The 17,973-nt window shown below is 41.1% G+C and overlaps 1 protein-coding gene across 1 annotated transcript; it reads left to right on the forward strand.

Annotated features, from left to right (window-relative positions):
* Window positions 1-1,732: 1,732 nt before the first annotated feature.
* Window positions 1,733-17,461, forward strand: LOC124138436 (C-type lectin lectoxin-Thr1-like). The gene is made up of 3 exons (XM_046505074.2): window positions 1,733-2,005; window positions 13,387-13,572; window positions 14,566-17,461. Exons 1-3 carry the CDS (start codon window positions 1,747-1,749, stop codon window positions 14,772-14,774), a joined length of 654 nt encoding a protein of 217 aa, XP_046361030.2. The 5' UTR covers window positions 1,733-1,746; the 3' UTR covers window positions 14,775-17,461.
* Window positions 17,462-17,973: the final 512 nt, after the last annotated feature.

The raw sequence follows: 17,973 nt of genomic DNA on the forward strand, positions 1-17,973 counted from the left end.
TGCATCAACCAAGTCAGCGAGCCTGACCACCCGATCCCATGGACAGTCGATCACATGGAATAAAATGCACACGCTCTTCAGTGCCTATGCAACTGAGGAATGTTAAGGCCATGAGCTGGAGCTGATGGTATATTGTTTGATATGAAGGGGAAATTAACTTTTTGAAAATCGAAACTGTCATACAACTGGATAACATGTACAGAGGTTGCCATTATTTTTAACGTCCATACATACATCCAGATAGGACACCGATTTCTCAGATGTGGCCTTGCCTTTCAAACCTGGTTACAAGATGACGTGAAGAAACTCATTTATCTTGGCATTTTTGAAAGACACCAGGACATCTATTTAACTGGAACTATATATCATCTACATATTATCTATTTAGACCTTAGCATAAAGATTCAAAGTGACAAAGCACTTTCAACAAGACCATGAAGAGCCTTTGGTATTTACGTTTCGCAACTTTTGAGGTACCATGGAGTACGCTCTATTTACAGAGACATTAAAGGGCGTCATACGACTCTTGCCCAAAAGGTGCTTGATCAGGGTTACAACATTCAAAACCTTTGTGACGTTTTCAAAAAGTTATATTGTAGACAGACGGATTACATTTCCAAATTTGACACATCACTCACAAAATGATGTCCGATGCTATTCTCCTGTTATTACTTGTACCATATATTCTGAGGTTGAACTTCGTAGCAGCAGTGTGATTCGTATGCAAAGAAACATGGATCAGCTATGAGAGCGGTACAAAAAGTACCCATGGGGGTACCTACTACTTGTCTATATCATCTATTCCCTCATTTAACAAAGATATTGTCTATCAGGAATTCAACAACTCACATATATATGACTATTTCTGTCTTAAGTAGAGTTACAAAGTGCGTTCCACACTCCTTGGCATTTTGTTATGTAACATTTATGTCCATGTTATTGCTGATGATTCGACAAGTATTACAAGACAATGCTGTTGTTGGCACCTATTTTGTATTTGCATAAAAAAGTACTTCTGTATATTTTGATACATCATCAGATATAATTTATTAAATGGGAAAACCAGAGGTTGATGCTGAATAATCCAAGCAAAAGAAGATCTATGCTTTGTAAGCTGGAGGACCAGTGACAGTACAAAGATTGTTTGTTCTTTAACGCCGCATTCAGCAATATTCCAGCTATATGACGGCTCTCTGTAAATAATCGAGTCTGGACCAGACAAATCCAGTGATTGATATCATGAGCATCAGTCTACGCAATTTGGACAGGATAACATGCATCAACGAAGTCAGCGAGCCTGACCACCCGATCCCGATAAAGGTGACTATCCACGGGATCGGGTGGTCAAAGAAGTGTATTGAAAAGCAGGGAGATTATGTATAAAAGAATAATTTAAAACTTCCTACTTTGTTCAGTCAAGCTTATCAAAAGCACTTCAAGTTCATGACGTAGTTGTCTTTGCAAAACATTTATACTTTTTCATACCTGACAATTGAAAGTTCATTCCATTTGAAACAGAATCGATTGTAAGCTAAGTATTTTATTTTATCTAGATTGGCGTTTGAACGTAAAGACACGCCAATGAATACAGTTTCATCTTCTAATTGCATGGAATACCATCTGCGTAAGCATTGAAAAAAATCGATTTTTGTCATACTGCCTTGAATAATATATACATGTTTTCTTCTGTCAACTAAAGGTATATCATTCTTAGAGAAGGGCAACAAGAACAGGTTATCCTGAAATATGTCTTGTTTTCCATGTGTGACGGTTAACTACATTGTAGGCTTTACTGGACTGATAGTTTCTGACGCCATCCCAATCAACGCATCTGTGTCTCGTGTCCAATGTGCTGGGCTGTGTCGGGAGGACTTTAGATGTAACTCTTTCTTCTATAACAAACATGACAGGTACTGTTACCTCTCCTACACCCTTAAGGACCGGGTGTACCATCGAGGGGAACTGAAAGAAGCAGATGGCATCGGCTACTATCTTATTGACCAAGGTAGGTGTAACTGTTTTTACTCTTTTGCTTACTGTAATGTTATTTCTGGTCAGGGGCATAAAAGACACTAATTTTCGAGTGAGGAGGAATGACGGATTATCTGTCCGAGGTGAAATAAAAGTTGTAAGTCACTTTCAACATTAATTTCATGAGGGACAGATAATTTGTCATTCCTTATCACGAGTAGTTGATTGTTTTTATTACCCATCGTTGTCAGAAAGCGTTTTGAGCCCAAATGTCTATTATTTCGTTTCGTTGTTTAATTCCACTTTTGTTATATTTGATTTCGTTTCCTTTACCATTTTCCAATTTCAATATGTACCAAAACGGCAGCCTCCAGCCAGGAGTGTTGACCATGTGCTTGACCAAAACAGTTTTGTGTCTAAAACAGCCTTGGCGTCCAATATCCATCACGAACCGCCCAGCCCTCGCCCGTGCATCCAAGCACCGTGTTTTCATGGTCCCGCGAGGCGGATACAATAACCAGGTGACGCCAAATTCCAAATATAAACAGTGCGCTGTACGTACGCATTACCCATCCCGCCAGTGAATGGTAAACCCCACATTCAATCATGAGACAGTATATATCTCGTGCCAAATATCCTGTTACCAAGTCACGTTCGCCATATGCAACTGTTACATTAACTGATTCTAGAACTGTACTCCTGCAACTGTCATTCAAAGTTGAACCTGTGTTGTAAGTTCTAAGCCCGGCAGCCAATCTTTGTCACGTCATCATCAACATATCGACAAGCTACTGATTCAAATACTTTAATTTTGAGGTAAATCATCTGAAGGCATGGCGTTACAACCAGATACTAATACTGTTAGATCTTCCAGATCACATAGTCTTAGTCACAGTGAAAGGTCACTTGGTTCAAGAAGTAAGTCCTCAAAAATTTCTGTGATATCTGGACTAAGTGAATCTCAGTCTGCAGTGGTAAGACAGCAAAGAACAGGAGCTCAGCTTGACGAACTCGTGCTTAGGATGCAGGAGGATTTCAGAGTTGATGAGCAATTGCAGGCATTAGATGACCAGGCCTATGCGGCACGCTTAGCCGCTGAGGATGAGGTGAATGCCGCTAAGAGACGGACAGAAGAAATAGAGCGTGACGCTATTCGCCGCAGAGAGGTACTAAATACCCAACTGTCAAGACAGAGACAACTGAGACAAGCTCAACAGAACTTTGCTGAAGCAACCCTAATTGCTACCATGGTAAATGAAGACCCCAACAGCAATGCAGAGAATGTACAACCTCCAGAGGAACTAACAGAACAACCAAGTTTTGATGGTAACATTCAAATACAGTCAGTAACTGGACAGGTCCCACCTACTGCTGACCCTAAAGCCATTCAGTCTGGCAATGTAAGTAACACTTATAATACAGAGCAGCTTACAATTCCTGACACCTCCCAAATTCTACCCTCTGGTGACAGTCAAACCCTTGGGAACCAGATACAGCGGGGCCTAGATCCATCTGACAGAGTTCATCCTGGTGTACTTCATCAAGGGATTAACCCTAATCCTGGTAACCTGACAACTTGTATGCCAGTATACAGACAGAATGACCACTTTCAAGGTCAGATGTTAACCAGTGCCCAACAAATCACAACAAACGACATGGCAAGTACTTTCCCAACAGCCACTGGTGTACTTGGACAGCAGCCTTCCCTGGTGGGTTATGGTACCGGTATTGGTTCATATCCAAGGGGCAACCCCCAGGTAAGTTTTACACCAGCAATGGTAGTGCCCCAGCCATTGTTCTTGGATTCGCAAGCGTTTCCGTTACCGAATTTGCCATATCAACAGTCACAGCCACATCAGCATCAAGCGCTCCAAACAGATATTCCAACATTGCCTCCAACCGAACAACCAACACAACCGCCAGCGATTACTGGTATGACACCTCAGGTTGGCACACCTAACCTCACCGAACTGTTGATTTCTTCATCTTATGGCATACCAAGACCAACATTACCCAATTTCACCAGTGGAAGAGAAAAAGACTTTGCCTTGCTTAAGATGGCACTGGATAATCTGGTGAATATTCATCCACACCTTACGGAACAATACAAATACCAAGTTTTACTTGACAAACTTGGAGGCAGTGCGAAGCGCCTAGCTGAGGCATTTATACATGATCCAAAACCTTTCACAACAGCCTTGCAAGCACTGAAGGACAAGTATGGTCAACCACGACAACTTGTACAAAGTGAGATTGGTATACTCATGAACATGCCAGCACTAAGATATTGTGACTTTGGGTTTGACAGTTTTGCCTATCAGTCCATTCCCTTGTCGGTATGCTCAAGTCACTTGAGGGAGAGACCGGTTATGAACTGAGATGTGGGTCACATGTTGACCGCCTGATCGGCAAGCTACCCCCAGGTTATCGAGATAGTTTTGTAGAACATTGTATCAACCGTGATATCCTCAAGGCTGACAGTGACCAGACCTACACATTGTGTCATTTGTCAGACTGGCTGCAGACAAAATCACGTGCAAAGCGTATAGCTAACCAGGCCCCTGCGCTATACAAAATGGAGAGTACTAAACCTGACAGGAGGTATCCGTCACGAACAAGTCAGAAGGGGTCTGCACCTACGGCTTTATTCTATGCAAGGGAATCAAAACCATTTGAACAGAAACCTGGATCTTCTGCTAGAAGTCACGTGACCAAGCCTTTCTGTCCATACTGTAACAGCAATGAACACTTCCTGAATATATGTCCAGGATTGAAGAAACTAACAGTGAACAAGGTACATGACTGGTTACATGACGGCAAGCGATGTTGGAAATGTTGGCGCACACATCAGCCAGACATGTGCACCTTCAAGAAACCATGTCACATATGTAAGGAAGTGCACTTGACTGTCTTGCATGAGGCTATACAGCAGACAGCCTCTAAAGTGTATTCTGTGAAAGTCAGTACAGACAAAGTGTACACTGATCAACCCTCATATCCTCCTAATGTCATGCTAAAGGTGGTCAAAGTGTTGCTTTATGGTAAAAGTGGTATGATGGAGACTCATGCAATCTTGGATGACGGTTCCATGAGAACTATGGTGTTACAATCAACTGTTCATGACCTAAAACTTCAGGCAAAGCCGGACAGTATATTGCTTACCACAATCAACAAGGAGCAATTCAGGTGTAATGGACACAGCAAACCAAACATGAGGTACAAGATTAAGGGTGCCTTCACTGCAGATAACTTGTGTATGTCCGAGTACACATATCCAGTTGAATCCTTGCAAAGGCGTTTGCCGCATTTGCAAAAGTTACCAATACCTAACATTGATGGAGCTCGGCCAACTATTCTCATTGGATCGGACAATGCCCATCTCATTCTTCCCAATGAACCATTTCAGTTTGGACCCATCAATGCGCCTATAGCGGTGTCTACCAAACTCGGTTGGTCCCTCCAGGGTTTATCTAGTGAATCTGGACCAGAGAACACCAAGTGTATGCTTGTTGAGAGCATTGAGCGATTGTGGCAAATCGACACTTTGCCTTTCACCGAGAAGCATGTGACACGCTCCAAGCAGGATAAACAGGCAACTGTCTTTCTTCGGTTCCGGCAACATGCAGTTGCTATATCAGGAGACATAAAAGCCATGTTCCATCAAGTAAGACTGCTTTCTCGTGACAAACCTCTTCTGCGTTTCATTTGGCGAAACATGGAACATGATCGCCCTCCAGATGTGTACGAATGGCAAGTCCTACCATTCGGCACCACCTGCTCGCCATGTTGTGCCAGCTTTGCTTTATGGAAACATGTCTCGGATCATAAAGCTGGCAATGAAGAAGTACTCAAATCTGTAGAGGAATCATTCTATGTTGACAATTGCTTGCATAGCCTACCTACAGCAACAGAAGCCAAGGAACTTGTACGGATAATGAGAGACTTGCTTGCACAAGGTGGTTTCAACATTAGGCAGTGGACCAGCAATATTCCATCCGTTGTGGCAGACCTTCCGTCCGATGCTAGATCGGAAAATACAGAACTTTGGCTTACCTTCGGCCAGGGTGACTCCCTTGAGCCAGCCCTAGGCTTGAGTTGGAACTGTGAATCTGATGAGCTCACCTACAAACACAGAACCACAGAGTATGAAGAGCTTACCATGAGAGTGATCTACAGGGTTCTTGCTAGTCAGTATGATCCCATCGGCTACTTGGCACCATTCCTTGCACGAGCCAAAATCATAGTACAAGACTTGTGGAAGTCAAAGAGAAACTGGAATGACCCTATAGAAAAGGGGGACATCTGTGAAAGATGGCTGACCTGGGAAAAGGAGCTAGAAGAAATCCCAATGGTCACTCTGCCAAGGTGTTACACACCCCATAGTGTGGACTCTGGAAGTGCAGACCGACAACTACACATCTTTTGTGATGCTTCTGAAAGAGTGTATGGTTCAGTAGCATACTTGCGCACAACAGACGAAGGAGCAAACATCTATGTCAGTTTCCTTATGGCGCAATCAAAGGTTTCCCCAAAGAAACAGCTGTCTATGCCATGCCTAGAACTATGTGCAGCTCTCACTGGTGCTCAGCTAGCTGATGTGTTGTGCAAGGAATTAACTTTACCAATCCAGAAAGTGATATTTTGGAGTGACTCTACTACTGTACTTGGTTGGCTGAAGTCAGAATCATGCAGATACAAGGTATTCCTTGGAACACGAGTATCAGAAATCCAGAATCTCACAGATGTACAGAACTGGCTATTTGTTGACACACAGAAATCCTGCCGATGACATTACTCGAGGCAAACTGCTCAGAGAAGGAATCACGGTGGAAGGATGGGCCAGATTTCATGCACCAGACACCTGATCATTGGCCAGTTACCCCAGTGACAATAGACTCTGACAATACAGAGATAAAGAAATCTGTGATGTGTGGCACAATTGTTGTGAATACACCTCAGCTGCCAGATGCAGAACAGTACACTTCCTGGGATGTGTTTGTGGCTGATGTTAAAGAGTCCTTTGATGGGGCGGCCTTCCCGGAAAATGCTCAACCCCTGACCCCTGAACGGTTTGAACAAATGGAGAACCATCTCTATCAACTAGTGCAAATAGAATCATTCCCCCAGGAATTCACAGCACTAAAATCAGGTAAACGATTGCCTCCAGACAGCAGGCTCCTCCAGCTTGACCCTATCTATGATGCAGAATCAGATCTGATCAGAGTAGGAGGACGCTTACAGAGAGCTGAATCTCTAAATACAGGCGTCAAACATCCAATTCTTCTTGACCCACAGCATGTTGTAACTAAGTTGATCATCCGGGATCAAGATGAGAAGCTCTTACACTATGGGCAGGAGCGTATACTCGCAGAGATAAGACGCAGATTTTGGATATTGAGGGGACGAGAAGCAGTTCGACGCCATCAGCGTCAGTGTTCCACCTGTCAGAAATGGCGCTCAAACCCGAGGACACAGAAAATGTCTGACTTGCCACCACCACGTCTGCGACTTTTCAAACCACCATTCTTCTCAATGGGGGTTGATTGCTTCGGACCAATGCATGTGAAGGTTGGACGTAGCTCAGAGAAACGATGGGGTTTGATATTTAAATGTATGACCACCCGTGCGGTGCATTTAGACATACTCAGGAGCATGGACTCGGATGCATTCCTCATGGCATTTCGCCGCTTCGCTTCACTGAGAGGCAAACCTTACGAACTCATCTCAGACCAAGGTTCCAATTTCCGAGGGGCTAAAACAGAGTTGCATGAGGCACTTGCAAGTATGGAACCAGACCTTGCTGAACAACTGGCTCGCCATAAGGTCAGATTTGTGTTCAATCCTCCTCATGCACCACACTTCGGAGGTGTTTGGGAAAGAGAGATTAAATCTGTGAAATATGGCCTCCGAGTGGCACTAGGAGATCAGACAGTGACAGAACCTGTGTTACGTACCATTCTAGCGGAGGTGGCAGGGATTCTGAATTCTAAGCTGTTAGCCTACGTTTCATCAGATGTCAGAGATGTGGACCCAGTTACACCAAACATCCTGCTGATTGGCCGCCATGATGCTTCTCTTCCACAAGTCGTCTATCCAGCTGATGAACAATTAAGCAGACGCAGATGGCGCCACAGTCAAGTTCTGGCCGACCACTTTTGGGTACACTTTGTCAAATATTATCTTCCTGATATGCAGTTGCGCACTAAATGACAGAAAGAAACACAAAACTTGAAGACGTTGTCATGATAGTTGATCCACAGCTCAGTGGCCTGTTGGTAGAGTCACTAAAACCTCCCACGGAACAGATGGATGTGTTTGCACTGCCACTGTCAGTGTGAAAGACAAGGAGTACACCAGACCAATCACAAGACTCATCCCACTACCTGAATGTGCGGATGACGATAATTGACTCTAGTCCCAGTGTGGAAAGACTTTCTTCAGATGTTGACAAATTTAGTGCCTAAATTTGGGGGCGGCCGTGTCAGAAAGCGTTTTGAGCCCAAATGTCTATTATTTCGTTTCGTTGTTTAATTCCACTTTTGTTATATTTGATTTCGTTTCCTTTACCAATTTCCAAGAAAGCTGCATTCTGATTGGCTATTGTTGACTTCTTGTCAGTAATTCCATTGGTCTGTCAGAGTTCGTGAAAGGTCGGTCTGATGTGACCCGTAATGGGATGTCCTCAGATCTTTGTTTAGCGGCAGCAAGAACTAAGATCTGATTGATTTTGGCCAAAATGTTGGGGCGTGGCAGACATTGATTTAAACCAAAATGTTTGGGCGTGGCAGACATTGATTTAGACCAAAGTGTTGAGGTGTGGAAGACATTGAAGTCATGGTTTCAGGTATTACGCGAAGCCTTTAATGAGGGACTTGTCGCTCACTCATGTCAGTTTTCACCACAAAGACATTGAAACTGTCCAATGGCTGTAGTATGTTCACTACTCTTCCAACCAATTCACATGATCCTTCCTTCACTTTAATTGTTTACATGCAGGTATAGCAGACGATTTATTCAATCAAATTTAATCTACAATTTTTTATTTTTTGTTTGTTTCGTGAATTCAATCATTGTAAACAACATTTATAAAAGATGTGTCATTTGAATGAATAAAAATGATAGTTTTAAGAATGCTTTATGTTGTACTCGTAAATGACTCGTAAATCTCGTATGGCAGAGATGTGTTTGTTGAAAAAGATGAATAAACATGATGAATCGGGAAATGGAGTTTCGGCAATGCGTCATTAAGCAATGAAAATACCGGATTTCTCAATCGGCATTTGCCATCATCCCTGAAACTGAAGCAAACGAATCCAATAGATAAGATGACAAATGTTTTCACATTCCTGTTTTAATACAGTATGTCTCCGCATGCGTTAAACGCACATAATCAAAGCCTTACATCAACAATTTCTTCAAACAGTAGAACAGGACTTCCATCTGACATGACACGGTACTTAATACATCATAGTGTTGTTACTAGTACCTATCAGCACTGGCATGACCATCTAAATAATAATTCACAACTGGAATGGACAACTAAATTTCCTGAAAATATCAATTAAGATGAACAATTTCAACTTAGAATTACTGTAGAGAATTGTTATCAACATTAAGTGTTTCCAATATTAACTTTCAGGACAATAATGACTGATGAGTTATCTCCCTTTACATAATAAGATGCACACAAATACTTAAAATGTTTGATCAAACTTGATATCAAATTTATCAAATTTGACCTGAAATATTTATCTTGATCTCAGAGAAATACTAATAACACCATCATACACAAGATACAGAACACTGTAAAAAACATCTTCAACTGACAGCTGATTGTTAAGAAACAAGACAGAATTATTTCCCCTTAATTGGAATGCAACTGTTATTCCTGTGCAAAGATAATTATTTCTTAACCTCACAATGATTCTATAACAATGTTGTAACCCCTATATATGTATTTACAAAAGGATTACTGCACAAATATATTTGTCAACATTGGACAAATGAATACTTTCATGCGCGTAAAAGGCGGGAAAACTTTCTAATTCACTTCATAATACAAAACGCACTTATCTACAAGAATATCCTCATCAAACCACTTGTCCCATAGTTAGGCTTAAATTGTAGGGATTCTAGACTTAGTAGTAGCTATTGATCAAGTCTGAATCTTCAATTAACTTACATTGAACGGGACGTCGAGTTTGTTTACTTCCGCTGTGGCCGACAGCCAAGGGACGTTACTCCCCACAGACTTACTCCGCGTTCCGCTAAAACACTTACGTAGCCCGCTAAAATATCATTCCGACAAAATTACTTTGTACTAAGGCATCAACGACACTGAAATCAATGTGAAAACTATCAAAGAACTATTTTTTCTCCATCTCATGTCTAAACTAGCATGATATATCAACATTTTTGGAAGTACTGTGTGTTGATACATATACTGAACCAAATTAAAAACTTCACAATCCTAAAATTTTAACATTTTGACAAGTTATCATTGTTGGCCCTTATTGTGTATTTAAACAGTAATGGCCACGTATTGTCTTCAGATAACACCCGTCTTTGTGCAGGTGAATCGATAAAAATCATGTGCACAGCACTATAGTGGCAAAAGTGGTTTTTCACGTGCAACTGGTCACGTGGCCATAATACCGCACGTGTTTTCAGCCATACTTGTTAGCAGTCATTAACAAAAAAAGAAAAACACAAGAAAACAAAAGTCTTTACGGCCATTTGTCATGCCACGCCTTTCAAATGTGCAACGTGAACGTGCCATTGGCATGTTGCAGACGGGAACGTCCGTAGCTGAAGTCGCAAGGACGATGGGTTGTAGTTTATGATTTACAGATGCGTCTACAGCAAACGGGTACCACCGCTGATCGCTCTCGGCCAGGTCGACCACGTGTGACGTCACATGCAGAGGATCGTCAGATTGTTTTACGTCACCTCCGTAACCTATTTTTAACGGCTACATCAACCAGAAATGAACTGTTTAGGGGTAGACTGAGTGCGCAAACTTTTCGAAACCGTCTGAGAGCTGCTCACCTTCAAGCACGACGGCCATACTGCGGGCTAATTCTGACTCAATTACACAGACGTCAACGTCAATTGTGGGCACAGCGACACTTACGATGGACTCAGAGGAATTGGAATCAAGTCGTCTTCAGTGATGAATCCCGATTTAATCTTCGATTTGCTGACTGTAGGGTGAGGGTGTGGAGGCGCCGTCATGAACGTTACGCCAAGTGTTGTGTACAGGAAGTTGACAGATTTCGAGGCACGTTCCAGGCTTCTTGTCATCCGTGGCAACCTCAACGCTGCTGTTTACCGCGACCAGGTACTGGCACCAGAACTTCTGCCTTTTATAGCAGCACATGGACCCGGTTTGATCTTCCAACACGACAATGCCAGACCCCACACAGCAATTTTGACAAGGAATTTCCTTCAGAATGTGGGAGTCATCGTCATGGACTGTCCGTCAAGGTCTCCCGACCTCAATCCCATCGAACACGTCTGGGATGCTCTTGGCAGAAGTCTGCGCACTCTCCAGAACCAACCACAGAATTTGCAAGATCTTGGCACCATTTTGCAGCAACAATGGCGTCGTCTTCCCAATCATGTGTTCACAAGCATCACAAGGTCCATGCGGAGGAGGTTGTGTGGCAGTTGTCAACGCACATAGGTCATACACGCTACTGAACTTGTGTGCCATCAGATTCCCGTGCTTGGGACTAATGATTTAAACGGTTGATGTTATTACCGAATACCGTAGGTGCTTGGAACAAATTATGGTTACTACCGTTAATTAAAATCCTTCTTGGGACATTGTGAAGTTTTTAATTTGATTCAGTATACATAAAAACATACAACATTATCTATATGATTTGGTGGATAAGGGGAATGTGTATCTATGCATTGATTCCTCACCTGAAGAAAACGAATCCAATAAATAAGATGAACAATTGTTTTCACATTCCTGTTTTAATACAGTATGTCTGCGCATGCGTTGAACGCACATGGCAGTCAGGTACTGTTTACCCCAAACAAATTATGCAATCATAGGCTTCTGATGAATAACCATTTCCTTACAACCTGATAGTATTCTGACGTCATGTTTATAACACAAATCTTTTCTAAGAAAACAGCATAAATCAACTTGAGGGGGTTTCAACCTAAATACTTGTAATAACTGATAATCTACCATGATAATTATACTACTATCATAAGACAGCTTACTCATGCTTTTACACATTAAGCGACTGTTGTAACCTCCCTTGCTCCAACATCAACGCGAGGCCATACATATTCATCCCAAACGACCCAAACACCATGGTCCAATAGTGATAGAGCGGGAGAGGTCAGCATTTAACAACAAAGAAACAAAGAAATAATTTAATAGTGCAAGTGTAAGCTCTAATTCGTCGAAAGTTTTACTGGATAAATGAACCTTACCAGAATTTCTTGTTCTTTGATGTATTTTATTTGGCTATGATGACGTGAAGAAGACGCTTTTGGATTGACTATTAGAAACTTTGGATTTTGAGCTGTGTTACGGAAGTCTAAATGTCTCGCATCTGCTGGGGTATACTCAATTTGTGACTGTAGCTACTCGCTATTCGCGATTTTCTGTCATATTAATGTGAAGCGACTATGCTGGACAGTTCAAGCAATGTTTTATAACTCTTTCTGCGTCCATTCAAATATTATTTTTGACATGGGGAATTGTCTGTATTTTAAATACACAGGACTAGGGTTTCAATACACTTTTTGATGTTGATATTTCAACTAATGTCAGTCGAAATGACAACACATACATATATGACACCCACCCACATCAACCGCTCAATGCCTCATCCCTCACCCCTCACGCAGTCTTCCGACCACTTCTTTGTCTGTTTTCTACTGAAACATGCAAAAGACTTTGATTTGGGACGTTTGTTGCAGTGGAGTAAACAATACCCATAATATTGACATCTTTTCTGCGGGTTGACGCGTCGTTTCACAGCTGGAAAATGTTTTGTTTGGTCATTTGACAACTCGTTGCTTTTCTGTCCACATTTTGTGTAGCAAAAGGTCCTTTCACAAGAAATGTATAGAACGTTACATCACGTCTAAGTTGAGAATGCTATTAGCATATCATTTTGAAGTACAGTCACCTTTTTGCTTTTTTTTATGAGAAGTATTTTACATGTAGTAATTATCATTGCTCCTACCCATATTTCTCGTTTTCAGCCATCTTGCTTTTCAAAGCAATTTTGTTCACTCTACAAAAACAAGGACTGCGTTTTATTCCGAAATCTAAATTACGAATCTATTAAAGTTTTCCTAAAACAGATACTTTATTCACTTTTAGTTGTGATGACAAACGTGTTTAGATATCATAAAAGTGATAAAGTGTTTTCTTCCACACAGCCCGTGGTTGCAAAGCAGACTCTGGATATGACTTCTCAAGACTGTCTGACCAATGCTATAGGTATTACACTGAAAAGAAAGAATGGAATGCCGCCCAACAGGAATGTGCCTCTGTCGGTGCTAATTTGATTCCTATCCATGATGACAGATCACGTGACCTGATGAGATCTTTAATATCTACAGGAGGTAAGTCTTAGTGTATCTATTAAAAATACCTTGATCATTAAACTGACAGTTTTATTGATGTGATGAACCGGGCTAACTATTGGATAAATTTGCGTTTAAGCTGTAAAAATCTGTTTACTCGATTATTAAAAGTAACAAACCCTTTTATATATTCATCAGAAATCGCTGTACATCTCTGTACAGTACCAACTATCTCATAAGCTTGTATTTGTGAATCACTCTCAAATAGTGATGATACCAGATGTTCGCGAAAAGGTGAGCGAATCCTGCCCCACCGGAGGCACCCGTCACAAACATCTCCAAAGGCAAGAAAGTTGTTCACCTGAAAGGAACATAGTAACATATGACACAAGTCAAAATAGGAGAACTACATCAGACATTTAAGTCACCGATGCGTCAAATTTTGGAAATGTCCTCCACATGCATACCATAAAACTTTTTGAAAGCTTTACTGAGGCCATGAATGATGTAACCTTGATTAAACAATTTCTGAACAGTCCTATGGCGATCTTTGAAATCTTAGAAGAAAGAGTATGCTCAATTGTACCTCAAAGGTAGCAAAATATAAATACAGTAAACTATAAGGGACCTCTAAACTAAGTTCGTTTTCTTTTGTTGTTTAACGCCGTACTCAGCAATATTCCAGCTATAATAACCGTAGTTCTTTATAAGCACAAATACAGCACGTATCCATCACATGGACGGGGCCAAAATACAGTTCGGCATATCCGTCAGTTCGTTATAAGGGTATTCGTTATAAGCGTAGTTACTGTAGCAAAGGCTTGAACTGCCCTTGCTTATATTTCCGATCATTTGGCACTGATAATAAAAGGGGTGATTAACTCAAATAGAGTTTATGTTTTCAGGTTCATTACGTCATTGAGTGAAGACCGCTAATCAGTTGTGAAACAAACAAACAAACCTAACATGTGCGCCTAGACAATTTGACATAGGTTAAATACACAAATATTCACTGTTTACTTTGGCTTTCAGTGGTATGGATTGGATTGAATGACATCGCCACGGAACAAGCCTGGGTCTGGGTAGATGGCTCGGCCTTGACATCAAACTACTGGAACACAGGGGAACCATTATCTAGTCGTATAAGTAACTGTGTAAGTTACAACCCACACCGCAGCCAGGGTTGGGATGACGTCAGGTGTAACAACAACTATCCGTTTGTTTGTAAATACACACTGTAGTGAAAAGGGCATGGACAAGCTAAAATTTTAAGTCTACACGTATTGTAAAGCATGCCTCATTCAGAACATATGAATATTTGTTGCTTGAAATAATCTAAGTGATCTAACCATTTAAAGTACAGTGTGTAGACTTCGGTATTTATATTGATATACATGACATATATCTTTCATTGACAGAGGTTGTTGTCGCTTGAGAAGCTACTTTAAATTCGAGTAGTTTGTGAAGCTTCATCGCAAGGGACAAAGTGAAAGTTTCAGCTCAGCAATTCACAAACCATTGACATTTGTATGTACCTGTTTTGTTAACCTTCCCCATGATTATACATTAAAAATATATTGATAATCTGAATGAGCCAATTGTTGAAACCTGTTCATGAAATACACTCATGTTGACAAGATCAGTAAGTAAACACATAATCTTTGTACAAATAATTCTGTTCATTAAATGAGTAAATAAGCTTTTAGCAATATTACAACAATATCATAGCGACGCCAGAAGTAGGCTTCACACATTGTACCAATGAACATGTATCTAATTCACATGAGAAAGTGAAACATTTGTAAATATTCTCAAAAGTTGATACCACAGTAAATACTTTATCAAGAAGTTTTTTCAATGCTTTTCTTTTGATTGTAACAGGTGCTGTACACCGACACCTTTCTGAACTTACAAGGTTTGAATTACTGAATTACTGCCTTAGAAAGTTATTTCTAATTGAGGATATCAAGGGTATGCATTTGAATAGTTGTTATATGCTCATATTACCGCCACTGAATCGCGTTGATCATATATGTTTCCACAATGTGAATTTTTGGGTTCATATAGGGTTTTTTTCACATATGGTGATATCTATGCCATCAAGGCTCATATGACTTTTTAAGGCCCATCTATATCAATATTCTCTGCTATTTCTAGAAACTAAATAATTATAACACGGCGTTCGGCGACGGCCATGTGTGCTCGATTTGGGTGATCTAGTCTGCACACTCTGCCTTGAGTGTGTGTTCATGAGCCAATTAACTGGATACATTTTTGCCCATGAAATGCTTGGATGACGTGCCTGTCTCATTCCAAAATGCTGATCATATGATCTCCAAACAATCCCATCATGCTGTTGTGCTGCCCACCTAAATGTTATGCATATACTTAATCAGATCTTGGTGCTTTTCAGGCATCCTTTCCAGATTCTTCAATTGTGCTAACGTTGGCAAAGAACGTTTTCATAACCTCAATACCACCCCTGCTATTCATTGTAACCAATATTACTGAAATCAAGGCATTCTGAATTCCAGATTCTTACTTTCAGTGATTGTTGCAATGTGAGTAAATGAGTTAAAGTTTAACGTCGCATCGGCATTATTGGAGCCATATAGCGACGGGACGAAGTTAACATTCACAACTGAGTTATTACCGACAGTTACCAAAGCAAGCCAACCTCGCTGGGGAAAATGAGGACTCATGGTACCTCGGCTTCCTGCATGATACCCCAGCTACTGGTGGTTGTCCTGGACAGAGAATTCAATAATGTAAGTTGATTATAGCATCACAATCAATTTAAAAGCAAGCGTTTAATTATTTACATTATTCAGACCTATTTCTTTCAAGTAAATCAAGATGAGATGCCCGCTTACACGGGAAAAGAGATCTTTCAGATTTACGCTTTGATAATGTGGTTGATGGTGAACCTTTCATCACAAGGGATACCTTAAGGAAGTTCGTCCTCATCTGTCTTCAGCATATATTCGTAGGTAAACCGACTGCAAAACGACCTCATCATGTCTTGACTGACAACCTAAGTATGTATGACCGATTGTTGGTTTTAATTCGTGAAGTTTATTGCTTCCTACCGCGGTGTCCAACCTCTGTTGCATGATATCCCGAGTATAACTCTTGATGGTTGGTTTGAAATCACTGTACGGGATAAGTAGTGGATATAATGGTTTGTCAAGAGCAGCTTTAGCTGCAGCATAGACTTTTGAGTTACCTGTTATGCCTACATGACTTGGTAACCAGCATAAGACGATGTCATATTGGCCAGTAGAATGATCATTATATAGATCTAAAATGTCTAGGATAACAGGATGATTTGAGGACACACTTTTAAGTGCGTGAAGGCATGGCAATAAATTGGAGAAGATGATGAAAGTTTTTGATTGGTTTTGTTGTTGAATGTAGGTCATAGCTGTTAAGATAGCTTCTGCCTCAGCAGTGAAGATTGAACTATTACCTGGGATTCTTGAGGAGACAGTTCTGGCTCCAGTTATGGTGGCACTTGCAACTTTGCCACCACCATTGGACTCTTCTGTAAAAGTGGATCTGGGAGGCTTGTATTTTGTTCGTAATTAGTTATATGATTGCTGATGAACCAAAGGCTTTGTTTCGGACTTTGATCTGGGTGAGGGTAAGGTCTACCTCTGACTTCACCATCTGCCAGGGAGAAGACGGACAACGGTCAAGTGATTTAATATTTAGATCTATTTCAGCTGCAGTGATGTGTGGTAGAATTTTGATTCCAAGTGGTGGAATCAAGTTGGACAGATTTCGATACAGGTGTTCACATTGAGGCTGGAAAACACAATTGTATGCTGGATTTGATTTATTTGAATGCAATTTAGTAATGTATTGCAGTGAAAATTTAATGCGGCACTGTTCGAGTTAAGGTTCATCAGACCCGTGAAGAGTCCAGGGTAGAATAGGTCTTCAGCAACCCATAGTAAAAGGCGACTATGTTTGTTGTAAGAGGTGACTAATGGGATCGGGTGGTCAGGCTCGCTGACTTGGTTGATGCATGTCATTGATCCCAATTGCGTGGATCGATGCTCATGATATCAAACACTGAATTGTCTGGTCCAGACTCGATTATTTACAGACCGCCGTCATATAGCTGGAATATTGCTGAGTGCTGCGTTAAACAACCAACCAACCAACCAACCAACCACATATAAAATACCTAAAGAATAAATCCTGACGGTCAAAGATTTATTAAAAGTTGTCTCTAATTCCAAGTGGGGAGGGGATCAGAAAACCTTCCTCCAACTATACAGAGCTCTTATCTGTTCTAAACTTGGTTACGGCTCCATCATCTGTGTACGGTGGCCCATACCCGCCACTGGTGAGATCAGTTTTCACTGAATGCCTGTATATTTTATCTGGCGGCCGCCAGATACTTCCACTGGTGAGATCATCGATCATTCACTG

The sequence above is a fragment of the Haliotis rufescens genome, unplaced genomic scaffold (genome assembly GCF_023055435.1).
Source record: "Haliotis rufescens isolate VD_foot unplaced genomic scaffold, xgHalRufe1.0.p SCAF_8, whole genome shotgun sequence".
Lineage (NCBI taxonomy): Eukaryota > Metazoa > Mollusca > Gastropoda > Lepetellida > Haliotidae > Haliotis > Haliotis rufescens.